This window comes from Bombus vancouverensis, chromosome 18 (genome assembly GCF_051014615.1).
Source record: "Bombus vancouverensis nearcticus chromosome 18, iyBomVanc1_principal, whole genome shotgun sequence".
Lineage (NCBI taxonomy): Eukaryota > Metazoa > Arthropoda > Insecta > Hymenoptera > Apidae > Bombus > Bombus vancouverensis.
Window position 1 is genome coordinate 4,822,691 of NC_134928.1, and position 16,960 is coordinate 4,839,650.

General features: G+C 32.1%; 1 protein-coding gene and 1 long non-coding RNA gene across 2 annotated transcripts in view; one reads left to right on the forward strand and one right to left on the reverse strand.

The window, feature by feature from the left end:
• CAP (Cbl-associated protein) overlaps window positions 1–16,960 on the reverse strand; it is a 379,584-nt gene that overhangs the window by 57,381 nt on the left and 305,243 nt on the right. The window contains exon 24 of the mRNA XM_076626276.1: window positions 15,772–15,831. Coding sequence (XP_076482391.1) covers window positions 15,772–15,831 — 60 coding nt within the window. The remainder of the gene's footprint in view (window positions 1–15,771; window positions 15,832–16,960) is intronic.
• Window positions 631–5,232, forward strand: LOC143304000 (uncharacterized). The gene is made up of 5 exons (XR_013060680.1): window positions 631–717; window positions 2,677–3,014; window positions 3,097–3,243; window positions 3,316–3,611; window positions 4,213–5,232. It is a non-coding gene; the product is annotated as an uncharacterized LOC143304000 (long non-coding RNA).

Below are 16,960 nucleotides of genomic sequence, written 5' to 3' on the forward strand. Positions count from 1 at the left end.
CCTCTACGTTTCTTGAGCAGTCATCATCTTAACTTATATCGCGCACTCTGCTCAATCGCTATCTTAACTCATCGTCTATCAGTCGGGTTGTAACAGAAAAGTGCGAATCGTTAGTTGTAATCGCGAGTTCTACGTAAAGTGTCGAACGCGAGAATTGCTGATAAATATACTGTTTAAACATCTCCGAGTGTTTCTTTGGCACCCTGCACGTCCTGCACCAAAAACTACCTCAGAATATATTCGAGAATTACACGTATAATTTAGGGTATTCATAAGATAATTGTTTATTTAAAAAAATCATTTCTCGTACTTTCACACTAAAACTATCGACCAATATGTACTTGTATACAGGTGATAAAAATTAAAGCGGTATCACGAAAGTAAACAAGTACATATGTAGTATCGTGGACGAAAGGCTTAAGAGATACCGGGCGAATCATAAACAACGTCGCGAGGAAGCCTAAGTGCCGACAGGCCCAACGATGTATCGTCGGTCGAATAGTTACGCGGAAAAGACCTGCGTGACCCTGGCTACGAGCGGTTGCGGGACACGTGCGTGATGGGGATAAGACAGGAGACAAAGGGATGCTAAGGAAGAAAGACGAATTAACAGTCAGTGTTAGTTGAGAAGTCAGAGGGTGCGAAATGCGTTGGCGAGAGAACGTGAAACCGTTGCGACGAGAGTTGCAAATTAATTATTTAGTTGTCTTAATTATAGTACGTTATTGTATTTAGTTGACGTTCAACAACCATCGTTTCCTGTTTAACCAATACCTGTTTAATCCATTTTAGATAAACTAATTGTAGTAAGATCCTGCACATATATATAATTATGCTTTTGTCTCGATAAAAGTAAACATTAACATCAAACGAATAACAAATATACGTGCATATTTTGAAGTAATCGCAAAAACAAAGTAGATATTAAGCACTTTGATCATGGTGTGGTAGTTCCATATAATGTTTAATTATATCGGGATCATTTTTTTAATATTTACTATCTTGCACATATGTTTTAAATGTTAAAAGAATCATCTGCGCACAAATTAATTTTTTGTAGTTTTATTCTACATGTATTTTTTATTTATTTTTTATTTATTGCAATTTTACTATAATATTTAATATTTCTATATATAGAGATGTACCCTTATTTTACTTATTATCAAATTTTCCTTCGCTATTTCAAAGTTTATAAAATAATTCAGTCATCAGGCATCACCATAAATGATATTGTCAATGATTACAAAGTGATGTTAATTCCAATTTTGAACTTCTACATTTTCAACATAAACACATCATTAAAAAAAAGCAATAAACAATAAGTAGTAAAATCGTTATTTTAAAATTTCATTTTCACTTTACGACCGAAAGGAATTTTATTTTATATTGAACATTTACTCCAATTTACTTCGCTTCTCAACAAATTAATTTACCATTTTGAACTATTGTTTCATTTTCCAACATTTGTTATCGTTTGCCATAAAGACGAATTAACCTGTCGACGATCTTAACTATCATTTAGTCAAATCGAATTCCTATGCAGGTGACAAACATGTCAATTCATCGATTATATATTAATCACAACGAGATTTGCTTCTCAGTGCGGTTAAACATGCTAAACCATGCTAAAGGTGCGTATGTATTACCACCATCTGTATTCGCGGTTACGTTGTTTTCCATCAAGCAAGATCAGTGAACGATATGTATGGGATTGAAATGAGAAATTTACGTGGCCAAATACGAGGCGCGAGCGTTGTCGAAATAAATACGAAAACTAAATAAAAGAAGGATTTGGTAACACTAGGCAAAGTCCATTCTGTATTGTATCGTGAAGCTGAGAGCGTGTTGGCAACTTTCTAATGATAAAATTGTTTTTCCTTCAAAATTTTCTGAGTGTTATATTTATAGAAATATAACACGCGCCTGCGTCGAAAGCAGTCTTAAAGCTAAATCACACGAATTTTTGTGTACACACAGTTTAAATCGGTTAATGTACGTGAAATGCCATGCATTCTTACATCCCAATGCATGGAAACGATATGAATAAAAGAAATTTTAACAAACGATAAAGGTATCAGAAAATAGTACATACGTTGAATAACATCAGAGTTGAACAATGTTAATTAACTATATGACGACTGACAATAATGTGGTCTGCAAAGCCGATATGCATCGGAAGAGAAACTACATTATTTCTCATTGGTAGAAAATACAATGCAGTGGAAATACATACATAATTCTAATTGGTTTCTAACTTCAAGGCAGAGAACTTGCTAGTGATGATCGTGGGAGAATTCATCATTGAACTCTCAACTACGTGCGAGCTCGCGAACGGCTTCGTCCCGAGCCCGGTTGTTTTTCGAAAAATGATAGCCACTTTGACGGATCTGGCACTGGTTAGCTGAAAGTTTGGCAAGGCTCTACTCGTAATAAGATATTTAACGGGATTCAAATACGCAGGATTAATTCGAAAATATTTAACCTTGACGTCTAGATCCGTGTGCGATTACCCAGAATAAAACTTTTAAGAGGATCCATTAAACCCTTAAAAATATTTAACTTTACAAGAGCCTTGACACGAGCGATGCGATTTCGTTGTGACGACATTCATTATTCAGTATAGATGAAAATACAGGTTTTGTTAGTTTGCTATGCCCTTCTGCTTTGATCTACTAGGTTAGTGGAGATCGCTGTACTGTGCTCGCTCAATATTCATGCCTGCCGCCGTATCACGCCGCGCTAATATAACTGCGGCCGCCACAGAAGGTGGGACACATTGCATGCGAGACGGTACAGCCGGTGCTTCTCTATAGGTGCCTATGAGAAGAAAAGACTACCGGAGTGCCCGATCAGTACTCAACAGAGCCAAGGATCAGTCTGGCAACGAGCTTTTATATTCTTGAAATCCGATCCGTACCGGCACTCATACGATCATCATACAAGACCGTGATACGAAAGCTCCGACCTAGACCACTCCCGGCAACGGAAGCATTGGAGCCTCGCACTTCGGAAAGGTGATTGACGCCCTATTTCCTCCGGGAACCCACTAAATGGCGATTCTGTATTACACCGTTACACGCACGATTATTTCCAAAGGTGCGGATATTCCTATGGTTGGGAATCTTATCCACCAAAAAATGTTTCTCAAATAAGGCACTTCAATCGGTTTATCAGGCTTCATTGCACAGCGCGTCTTGTGCGTATAATCTACAATATGTCCGTGTTCGCAACTTAAACTATTCTGTAAGCCTGCATTTATTTAAACAATATTCTTTAGTACATGAGAGTATAGAATACCGTATGTTTACTTTAAAGAAATTGAAAAAGGTTAAAGAATAGTATAGTTCATATTCTTTACCCTGAATGGCAAGACTGGCGAAAGTGGCATTAAATGTAAAAGATTAAGAAGTCGATCCCGGTGCTCTGGTTAGCGGACAATTTGTAGAACGTATTTTTCGATATTAAGAGCCTTACTTCTACCACGTGAATTTTCACGATGTGTGATTTAACACAACATGCCGTCAGATGAAAAGATTTTTCCAAAAAAATATTACCGACTTCGAAGTGCGCTGGAAAGATAAAAATAATTTTCACTGTATTTATGCTAAAAGGTATGAAATAATTTCTATTTTATATATACTTCATTCGCACGCACATGCAACAACGGTTAAGATTACTCATAATCATTAATCATTACTTTTACTAGACACTATATTAAATATATTGCAACATTTATGAAGGCAGCGCAAAATACCATACAATGCTTCTAGTATGATAATGCTGGAACGCCATACTATAAAATTTCAACTCGTTTATATTTATACTATTCAAATTTCAATAAATTCATATTTAATTGCATTAAATTCCAATATTTTATAGCACAAAATCACCAAGTACATGTATTAGCAGTGGTCAAATTGAAAGACGCCGCTTGTATCCGTATTCATACAAATTACGCTCAATATATTAATACTGTGCAAACTAATAGAATTATATGTACAGATTGCGAGGAAATTATATGTTGCGACCTTCATAGTGTGAATCTTCGGCTTGGTGGGGATTCATAGAAAGAATTTGCCACGAAAATTATTTCGACCTTGAAGATCAAGGTCAATTTTTCTTTATTCTATCGTACTGTATTCATCTCTATTCATTATTCGATTCCATTGGTTATTGCATTGACATTATTTACAATATGTTCATATTTCGCAGTGAAATAGAAAGTAAATATTTCTTAGTACATGAAATAACCGACTCTAAATAGAATGAAGCTAACTAATTTCATGGTTTGAAAATATTACAAAATGACTTATTCCATGAAAAAACTTTTATAGCAAAAGTTAAATGGCGTTGAAGACATTAACTCCATATCTGACTTAGCACCAAACAAAATTCTCAATAAAATGCATGACGAACAAGTACTTCCAGAAACGTAAAAATTATGAGGACCTCTTTCGCAAAGAAGCACCTAAGGTCTATTTCCTACCACCAATGTGTAAAGACACAGGTCAAACCAACTTTCAGCGACCAATCTATCCACAGAAACGAACAAAGTACACCTCCAGAATCAATGTTGTAAAGCAACTGTTCAATTCCATCGCATACAGTAATGAGTTTGTAGAGAAACGATAAAAGGTACAATGAAATAATGAAATCGGTAAATAATAAGTATTTTGCGATAAAAATAGTTAAGAAAGAAGAAATTGGAAAAATGTTACAAACAGAACCAATCGCTGGAGCCACCTAGTTGTAAATCTAGTGGTTTGGTTCAATTATGAAGAAGTTAATGTGTTTTAAACAGTGTCCGAATATCAATTGAAGCCACCCTGGAATTTTTCAATTCTAAAATCTTTAAATTTTCAAACATTTAAGCTTCATATTCTCTAAAAATTTTTAAATCGCAAAATTTTCTTTTCGTTAAATACAATATTGTTGCGAGCCTTTGACAATCACACTGTAGAACCAAGGCCAACATGCGTCGCGACACACTGGGAATAAGACGATCGGTCCATAGCAATATCGATTTAACATTCGAGCATAGAGGTCACTTCTGGAACTTCGAACCGTGCGAACATTTTTTGATCTTGTATTATATTATATAAACGAGTTTGCCAAGTGTAAAAAGCGTATTCTGTCAAATCGTGCCACAGGCACGCAACAATATGTTAAATTATATTATGTTATGCTATATACTGTATAATTAATTATGTATATATGAGATATGTCTACAAATATTTAGTAAAAGTATCATGTTTTCTAAATATTTAATTTTTACTATCTATAATTTTACCACCAATTAAAAAAAATGAATTTTTTTTCGTAATACAAATAAATAAAAAATAATACAAAATGTAATTCCTCAAATTAGAACAGTTTGACGTTTGTTACGAATCCAATTCTAAAATACAAATTTTTAAAGCGCGGAGACGGTGTACAAAAAAAATTTCCATACATGAACTTCAACTTTTGTTATAATCATTTAAATTATGTTATAATCAATCGATTTAAAAAATAAATAAAATTTAGTCACTGTGATTTTGTGAATTATCTAAATCTCGATCTGTAAAGTATCCATAATTAGTTTTATAATTCTAATTTTACAAAAATTCTATTTTGTTTGCCTTGATAATTCCGATCTTTTTTATATTTCGGAATAGTTTAACGTATTCATTTAACGTATTCCTTTAATTAATTAAAAAGTTTTATTTATTTAGCTACTAATATCTTGAAAAATTTAATATACTATACGAAGAAATAGGAAAAGACGCATCTGTTTTTAATATAAGAGGAATCTTTAATATTTACAGCAAGTACTTAAATATATCTCTCTTTAGACAAATATAACTAACATAATAAAGTAAGCTAGGTGTGTAATTTTTAAGGTGAACTTGTAGAACCGTTTCGTCCTTTTCGATTTGATGAACATTTTTGATTTGAAGTTTTGATGAACTTTTTGCTATACTTCTGTATTTCTGCCTATAGTTGTGCATTAGAATTAATCGTCGCTTATCTTGGGTTCATAAACGAGAGGCAGATGAGCCCCGTGCACAACGTGCATATGCGAGGCTGCAAGAAATGTTTATTCATTTTAATGAGTATTATCAATATATTGGGTTTGGGTATAACTTTGAAATCGCAAGCAATGTTTGCGTGAGATAATAACAAATTAATTACAAAAATAATATGTGAACGAATATTTCACGCAAGCGTTGCTGACCTCTCCGCGGTGACTGGATCGGAAGATCTAGCTCATACCTAGACCCCAATACATTGATATCTTTAATTGAGTCGTAAGTTGTAACAGGCACGAGGTCGGTAAGCTCGCCTAACCCTCGTTTATAAACAGAAAATACTGAAACAGAATGCAACCAGTGTTGGATACGCAGCCACAGAAACACAGCTATAGCCACAATTCACTGTAGTACTACCGGCAGTGTTTTGCGAATATTTTAGAAACTTAGGTCGACCGACGGTTACATATATAGAAAAAAGTTGTTCAACATATTGAGCTTTACGATATATTCAAATATCATCGAAACCAGAGAGAATGAAACTGTTTTACAAATTCAACATCTTTTAAAAGTGAATCGAAAGTATATATTTAAATTCATGGTGATACAAGTAAACATATCTATTTCTTTTTTTTTTTGTGAGTCTCGGTCGAGCGAGTTGGACGTGTTTGTAAACTGAACATCGTTTCGTTTCAGTTTGTGTGGTTTAATATATAAGTATTTGTGAAATAGTTGTTTGGCCTAATACGAATCAATTACATTAGCACAGTAACGGATGAAATCCTCAACTACAAGTAACACATGACTGCAACAAATAACACGAAAACATGGATGCTGCTGACTAAATGTTTAATTGAGTTTGATGTTTAATTGTGAAAAAAATGTTTAATTAGACAAATTAACGAATCCAACGAAAACTGTAAAAGTAAATGTACCTTCATTGTATGCAGTGGTTTCGCAGAGTCTCTTATCCATTAACCAAGGAACAAGTAATAGTTATGGATGCAATCGATAGTGTTTCTATTAAGGAATATACTACAATAGCAGTGATTAAAGTAATTTCTCCAATGATATCAAATTTGCTTCTGCAGTCTCGAACGATAAGATTTGTATATATACCTTGCCAACCAACAACTCATGGAAAAAGTTATAGGCTTTAATGTAAACATCAACATTGGCATTCGTCTGTTCCGTACTCGACTACTTATTTGAAAGACTTACAAGGGAACTTGCAAGGTGACTAATATAAACAGATTTTGCTGAAATTCTCCACAAATGTTCATTGCAACGATAAAACAGTTGATTGAACAAATAACGACTTTAACTGATTACTTGATGAGACACTATTCGATAGTTTACTAACAAGGGAAGTTCGGCAATCCGAAAATTAAAAGAAATTTGGAACTTTGTACAAATGTAGTAATAACGGAAAAACCTTTTTTCCTGCTGAAAAAAGATCTTAGGGATGAAAACATTCTCCCCAAAAAATTCACTTTTCATATTATCGTACATATTTAAGAAATTATATAAGATATAGGGAGAGATAGTTCCATTAAAAGTTGTAGTGTGTTTTATGGTCTATATTGTGACTATGAGAAATTTGAAAAAATAATTTATTTTCAAAATTTACTCCATGTTACCCCCTCCCATAAGTTTTATTTTTTGTTATCGCACAATTTCCATGAGTTGTTATATATAGTGTATATATACTATATATAGTGTCAATATAATAGAGCAATGTAATAGAGTATCCCTGATGGTTAAAAAATCAAATTATGTTACCTAAGTCTGGAACAGGTTTTCGGAAAGGTAGGATTTTGTTCTGATAATTTGGTTGCTTTCTTCTCTGGAAATTGCAATAAAACAAGGTGGGATATGCAAGATGCCTTTCTGGATGACCAATCTATTTTTGACAACATTAACTGCACTCTGCTTACTCAAAAATTAATCAAGGAAGGCTGCTCTGTTAATATTATAAAATTCATTAAACACCTAATATTTGTAAGAAATATTTTGACTATTGAAGGACTATCGTAAGACCGATATGGAAAGGTCTACCATAAGCGGAGTGCCAAGTCCTTTATTATATGATTTTTATATTAAAATTATGAAAAACATTCCTAGGAACGTTCAGATTTTAGAATTTGCAGATAGCATTGCTGTTTACTGCAGCACCAGTTCTATCGACGAAAGTAAGAAACAAAAGTTACTCGAAAATTTGATTAAGATTGTCAAATCTAATCTCAGATGTATCGGGCTCGATCTAGGGCCTCAAAAAATAATGTTCTTCTATTTTAATAACAGATACACGCTACCTGGTAAAATTGAAATTAAAGTAATTATTGAGAATAGGAGTAAACTCGTCAATTTCAATGACCTTATAATATGTTATCAAGATAAATATCCTGAACAACTTTTTCTTGTACATATAGCCGCCGCTCTACGCCATTGTTTTCAAGATATTCACAAAAAACTTCAATTAAATGCAGGTTATAGTTACATTTCATTTTGAGGTAAGCACTACATTTTTATATAACCCAACGTAAGCTTAACTCATTGATGAAAAAGATAACCTCCCTTAGTATTATATAAATAAAAAGAAAAGTCAAATGATTAAGCCGTGATTGTACCAGAGAGGGGCGAACGGAGTGTCAGGCAGCGCAGTTGGCATTTGTCCCAACAACATTGAGCGGCGTATGAACGTACAAACGAGCGACAAAATCACGCCGCTATTTCATACTTTTTTCCATATTTTATCTGTCATAGATATATTTCTATAATCTTTATGATTGTTTTATCTTATCTTATCTTATCATAAAATCGGTTAACACTGCGCTTCAGTTATCAAAAAGATTCGATATCAAAATAATCCTTCGTATTCATCGTTACTATCTACTTGGAGACTTGTTAAAATACCAACCATAATAAAAGAAGGTAGACAACAAAAAAAAGGAGTTCTGTGGCTTAGTTGCTGTATGGCTTATTTCATGTAAATCTATGACTTTGGTTTCTTTTTTGTCGCTTTATTGTTACTTGTTTTACCGCCCTTGTCACTCGCCGTTCTCTGCACAATCGCTGTCTCGTAGGATTGCCTAGAGTAATATCCGGTTGCTATTGTCAGCGTGAAACAATTTTCAACGAATCTCTTGATATATGCAATGCTGCGCTTTTTTCTAATTTTCAATTACTCAGAAATGTAACAAATATACCTACCGTCGTTGAAAAATTGTTTACAAATCAAAAATTTACAAAATAAATACTTAAATAATACATATATGTAGCATTAAACATAAATTGCTCTATAATTTAAAAACTAAAGTTTATATGTATAGGACAAAGTTGTTCAGAATCTTGACCTTGACAACATCATTTCAAAGTTACTGAAATCGGTGAGGTCGTCCCTATTCCTAGTAATTACCAGAATTGAAAAATGTGTCATTATCAAATCACATAAATCTGTTAAGTTCAAACGAATCAGTTTTAAACATGAAGATTCTATGCGGAAAAAGTACATCAGCTTCTAAATATTATGAAATTTCTTTCCTGTATTCTCATGAAAGCCACACCTAAATCTTTGATGTCAATCCTTAAGCTCTTAAGGGCGTTATAAGACGTATTATGGAATATAATCGCGTTGTATACTGCAAACAAATATCTAATGCTAAAGTCGTATTGTACTCAATTTTCTGCAATAGGATTGATAATAGAATGTAGCATAAGTACGCCTACAGATATCTTGTTAAGTCTCTTTTCATGATAAAATTAATTTTCCTTGTCAAAAATAACTCTTCAAATGTAATTCTCTCGAAAACTTACTTTCAAATAAAGTTTTGTTTAAGAAGAATGGAATAGATCTCGTATGTTTACTAGAAAGCCAAAGCGCGAGAAAGTCCTTTAAACGAAAACTTTCTCAATATCGTAGAGCCACGACACGATTCGGTGCCTAACGAAAAATATCACACTTTTACTTTCGACTTTCATTTAACTATCATTTAACTATCATTTAACTAATATTTTACTTTGCAATGTTAATTTCGGCGAGAAGTTAAGTGATTCCTCCGAACTTAATGCTCTACTAACATGTTTCATTAATTCTAATTTTTCGAATACTGTTGTAATTTATATAAACGGTAGTAAAATAGAAACAAAAATTGTTGTTCACAATTGAATGTCTCGCAAAAAATTTGCTCAAATATAAAAGTATCAATTTTTACAGCAGAGTGTAGTACCATTCATCGAGCTTCAGATATTACCAAATTATGTGATAGAACGAATTTTCTTAACGTCACTGACTCTTTAAGTGTAATTAAATCAATACAGAAAACAAGTTTTTGTTGTAGCATCAATATCCAACTTAATGAGATTAAAAATAAATATGCTACATTTGTAGCAATAATAATCAGAACTTTATCAAGTTCATGGAGATTTTGTTAATTTGTCAACAAATGTCACCCTAATCACTATAATTTAGAGGCGTCATTAACTAGAGTTAATTTCGTTACGTATAATGCTTGTCAATGCGATACAAAATCTTAAGTTCTGAATCATATCATCTGGCAATAACCAGACAACAAAATATAAACGTAGACTATTACTAAGGACTATTATTAATTCTTTATTATGTGGTTCTGATATCGAAGGTCTGAGATTTATTTATAATTTGTGTTGTAATGTTCGTTTAAATAAGTAATAATGAATTGCAAACTTTTTTATGTTAACTATCCTACTATAAGTTCGAAATTATGTATCCTGATAATACATATATTATCCAAACTCTGTGCGAGCATACCATATATGCTATATGAACTATATCTCATTTAAAGTAACTAATAAATAAATATCTAGTTTTATTAATAACCTTTAGTTTAGTTTAGTTAATAACCTTTGAAGTAACTTTGTATGTATGTATAGTTATTAATTATTCTAAATAAGTATTTTATTGAAGAATTTCAAAATACTATTTTACACTTCATAATTCTTGAATCATGTTTGTATTAAAATAATTTAAATATTAATAATTAATTCTTTTAAATATAGAACGATATAATTACTTTACTGTGACTTTTACGTTTTATAGTGTAACATGTTATATATAAAATTTTACATAACATTGTAAAAGACAACACAAGACACAAACACAAAAATAAACAAGAGAAACTAAAAATTTGAAAGTGATATTAACTATGAAAATTTGTTCTTCTTTTTCATATTTTAACTTAATTTAATACCTTAATAAGTTATAATAACACTCGTGTAGATCGATTGGAGAATATATGTTGATAAATCATCTTTATATTTTAGAAAAATTTTATCGGAACAACAAACAAAATACATATATGTACAGAGGTTGGACAAAATAATGGAAAGACCTCTTATATGTCACACGTGTGTAATATGTATTATGACATATAAGAGTGATGTTCTCATTATTTTGTCTGACTCCTGTAATTTGTTATGAGAATACTAGGGTATTAACATGTAATACTGTATTAACATTCAGTATTTAACGATTGATTACATTATCTGAACTGAAATGTTCTTTATTGTTGGTTAGTTTCTATCTTGTGTATATAGCATCCTTCAAATTTTTAATAATATTATTTACACATGTTTGAAAAGTCCTATTTTTATTTTAAACGGACATAGATATATTTAAAAATTTTTAATCTTATAGAGTGTCACGTCCCGCGCCCCGCGCGATCCGTAGCGCGAAAGTAAAATTGGTAATTTCCTTCAAATCAAAGTAATTTAAAACGTTTATTTGAAACCGTATTTACAGTATTTGAAGTGAAAGACAGTTAAAGCCGCTAAAAGCTATATCTTGCGAAAACTTATGTAACCATGTTTTTGTAGTGACCTAATTATGTTTTTATAACGATATTAAGACAATTTAAATTGTAAACAAAGTCGGCAGTTGAACAAACGTTGGGGACTTTCCCAAACATTTTCAAAAGAAACATCCCGACGTTTTTTCATCTCCGACAGATATAAATAAATGAAGCGACTCAGAGAAGTCAGTAACAATAATTACCTTTCGTCTATCGAATAATAATATTACCGTTCGTTTATCGAGTAATAATAATTATTATCGTTCGTCTATTGAATATTATTAATTAATTACCATTCGTCAACCGAATAATTACCATTCGAAGAGTTAGTTATCATCTTGTCAACCGAAGAATCGTCATTTTGTTAACCGAAGAATTTTATATCCGTCAGTCTGTCAGTCAATTGTCAATATCGAAATCGAGTAAGATTTGAATAAATCATTACATATTGTTAATTCACTTTTCGAACGACTTTAAGCCTCTCCCGTGCCAGTATTCCCGCACATAGCGGGTTAGCCGAAAGTGGAGCTTATTGTCAGTTGCATTAAACGTCAGTTAACGCTACCTTCTCGTCGACAACTAAACAGAACGTAACATAGAGTATAAAAATTCTATTGAATTTTAGTGCGTTTTAGACACGTTCAAAATTTTAATAATTACAAAGTTGCACATTTCACAAGATGATACATGTAGTTCGTTACTAATTGAAAACATTTCTAATTCAAAACTGATGAAACATGCAACGAAGTGTCTTTTTGCTATGATCAGGTTTTGTAATTTTGTAAATCAAAGTAAATGTATATCTTCACACACGCGCGCACGCACAAACACACACACACATACACATACACTTCTTCAAATAAGCTTTCTTGCTACCAATGTCATGTCGACAATAAACTAATATCTGAGTCCCAAAATCACGTTATATTAAGCCCATTTTCTTTTAAATAAAATTTGTTGTGTTTTCTATACCAAATTTTTCACTCTTTCTGGTGACAAAAATATTTCCGTTCTAGGTCGTCTAGTTTTAGATATAATAGTATAAAGATGACATTAAGTCCATATTTTGTTACAAGGGTTATATAACTTTGATTTGTTTTCTCCTAAAATTAGAAAATTGTAACTTGGTACACTCTGATTCTGGGGTCTGGATATGTATGTCTGTATTTATGTATGTCTTGATTTTTTTTTCATGTATTACATATAAGTATTAAAATATGTATAATTTTATGTGCTAGACTAGATTGACCGCGTAGTAGTGATACATGTATGTGAATATGAGTGTATGGAAGTATGTGTGTGCGCGGAGCCTCGAAAACAAGGGAAGGTAAATTGCTCAGTTAACAGTGTGGTAGGAAGAATGTGAGACGCGTGCAAGTGTGTATCGATGAACATCTTTGAAATCGTTTATCAAAAAAATATATAACTATTCTAATATAAATTCTAAGTGTAAATTTAGTGTTTCTATACCATTATTTCGGCAATTAAGATCCAAAATTCTCAACAATAATATGTAATATAATGTTCATGCAAATGCTAGAGCCAAATCTTTGTATTATAACTTTCTTATCGTTATACCTCATTTACATTGTTTTAAATCTTTCGTTAATTCTTAAAAAGTGTTTACTTCAACAATTATTTATAATTTGCGAAAAAGGTATTGTATAATTCAAAATAATTAATTATGAGATAACAAATGTTATTCTAAAAATTCTCTCAAACAATTTTTCAATAAACTCATTTCATATTACTTACCATTTTATTTTTAGTATTTTAACCAATTTATTTCCATATCTGATTTCCATATCTGATTCTAAATCGTTTCATATATGTTCTACGACATTTTATTCACAAGTATACTCATCGAAATATTTCTAAAAAGTTTATGAACCACGAGAAACTACAAACATACAGTGCCGTAAAAGAAACTTTGGAAGACTTGTTTCTACATAACACCATTTGAAAATATTTCTTAAAAACATAATAAATTATGTATATACGTATTTATATAAAACATTATAAAATATGTCACTATCGTAGATGACGCCTACGACTTTCGCACAATACTGTCTATTATTAAATTGTCAGCAACCATGCATGTATAATTTACCATTTACGAATGTTTTTATGCTACACAACGCCTCACGTTTTCCGTAATCGAATCCGCACTCGATTCGTTGCGAAACAATCGCATACTTCCCCTAATGTAAACGGTTGCGTTTCATGTCATGCACAATGAGCAAATTTCATGCTCTGTTTCGTTCGAACAGCGGTATGCCACGAAAATAATTCGAGCAGCTTCGCGCGAATAAAAAAATAGAAGCGATTGATTATTTAAAAACTATGATTGCTTTCGTAAAATGTCCTGTAAAATCATCGTTCAGAAGATAAACATTCTTTAATAATCGAATAAGCGAATAATCATGTGGAAGAAAGAAAGATGACAGGTACACTATGGAGCATATATATTTGGAATAATTTGTACACTTCTAAATTATTGTAAATATATAAAATTGAAATTGAATTTCAAATGAAATTCTAATCTAATTTTGGCCTCTAATCTCACCTCAAACTGCTGTACATAGTTAGTATAGTGGTTTACGAAAGTATTTCAACACTTGCCACGGAAAACTTTTACATATGTGTATTGCACATCCATTTTATCTCGAAACGCTCAAATATATCGAAAAATATGAATGGTGCGAAAATTGTGCCATATTACACATATCTCGATAACGGATAATACGAATGAAACATCTGAATAATAAAAAAGGCAGGTTCCTATTTAAAAATTTTAATGATCTCCATAGGACGTTTTAAAGTCGTCAAAAGATCAATAGACAAGAGAGTAGAGTATATTTTTCTCGATATCATACGCTCTTTTTCCAAGACATTTTTTCGTACCATTCATATTATTTGGGTTATTCGAACATTTTAAGTTAAATCGGACATACCATACACTCTACTTCTTATATAAGATATTTTGACATTTCATCGGCATTGTAACGAGACACGACTATCATGATTATATTGATCAAATTTGAAACCAATCTGATACTATATATAGAAGTGACAAAATATTCGTGACTGTATGTATATAATATGTATATAATATTTCTGAATAATCAAACTTTTTAGAACTTCATAAATAATCGACCGTTTAGATAGTTTTATGATCCTTTTATTTGTGCAAATTATGTTGCATCAACTGCTCATAGTTTTATGATCTTTGCAAAATGTATACCTGAACAAAATATTTTATATAACTTCCATATACATTTTTGGATTTGTTTCAATTTACCGATGCAACAATGATAGTCATGCCTTACAGCGCTAATGAAACATCAAAATGTTTCGTATCAGATGTATAATATACTTATAAAAGTTCCTACAAGTATTTGAATACATTCGTAAGTCGCTTGCAGATATTCGCAAAAACTTTGTATTAATGGTATTGGTTGGTATTAATAAAAAGACAATGTATAATTGATGGTGGATAAAAATTGAGCATCTAGAGATACCTCAGTTGGCATACTTCATATGTGTTTGTTCGGTTTCGAAATTTTAAACTGATTAAAGTGTTTTCCTAGCTTTCTAGCGACATTTCAAAAGTTCATATAGGTTTTGTGCAGAGTGAGCTGCTTAATAGAGGTAAATGTGTAATTTCAGCGATGCAGTTATATTCTTTCTTTCAGTTTAAAGGTAGAACGGTTGATCTCACAGTTATGACAAGAGATAAGCAGTTAACGCTAGAGAAACGTTCTTCGATCATAATTTTGAAAAATATAGCAGAAATATCGATTTTCTTATTTGCACCAGGTATCCAAATATTTATGCGCCGTAGTGTAGATGAAATGTGAATCTAACAGATCGCAAATAAAAAAAATGGATATAGATAGAAAAAGAAGAAAATGATTAGCATGTAGCATTACCTTGGCAGGCGTCTCTGTAGTGCTGAGATTTTGACGGCGGTGGAGGTGCGTTCGAGTATTCTATGGATGAGCCGAAAAAAAGGAAAGTAATAATTAGCCGCACTACGATTACCATGAAACAATTATCACTCAGCATTGTGAGTTCACTGTGAACATTGAATGCTGACTTGGGTTAATGGATTGCACTCTTGCTCGGCATTAATCGATATTGGTATCCCAGAACAAATCACGTTTCCAACCAAGTATTTAACAGGAAACACATTTCAACATTCAGATTATATTTTCAAAATAGTTGTATTAATATTCAGCATTTGACACTTGCGTCGAGAAGTGTCCGGGTACACGTCTACTACAGAATCAAGAAAAGTTCGAGCGAGATATCGGTATCTGCAGAGTGTACCCGTACTGTTTAGGTTCCCGAATGTTTCGGGATTCGAAAACTCGACTCGGATATAAACGTGAATGAACATCATAACTTCGAATTGGCTCGGCCAAAATTGGATGGGATCGATTCGAGAACCCGATAAGATCCAACTATTAAAAAGAGATGGAAAGAAATATCCTGCATGCTAAGGCTATAAAACGTTTGATTTTTTGTATAGAGTTTCTAGCGGACAGTTTTAGTTTTTCTTTTTTTTTTCAGTTTACTTTTGTAATAAAATTAGTATTAAATTTTTTATTAAATACTTTTATATTCTAGATTTATACTTTATTCTTCGTGTAAAGTTATTGAAGTATTTTGTAATTAATTTAAAATTATTATCGAAGTAACAATAATCCTTCAAAATTTTAAATATAATATTTATTCATATAGATATACGCTTTATTCCATCTCTTTTTAATACATACGTAGCTGAATCTATCAGGCTCTCCAGCCGATTCCGTCCAACTTTCGTCGAGTCGATGCAAAGTTACACTGCCCGTTCATGCTCGTATACGAGTCGAACTTCGGGATCCTAAAACTTTCGAGTATACTGAGATATATTGAGATCCCATCTGAACTTCTCTTGGCTGGCCCATCCCTAAATTCAAGACCCCGATATTCGGGTCGATCCGCAAACATCTGGCGTCGGTTAATTCTTCAATTTTCTATTTCTTTTCGTTATTAATATATTCTTTTAGATTCTATGCCTATTTTTTCCTTAAATTATTACAATCTGCGAACGAGAGGAAGATGTTTTGGGAATTT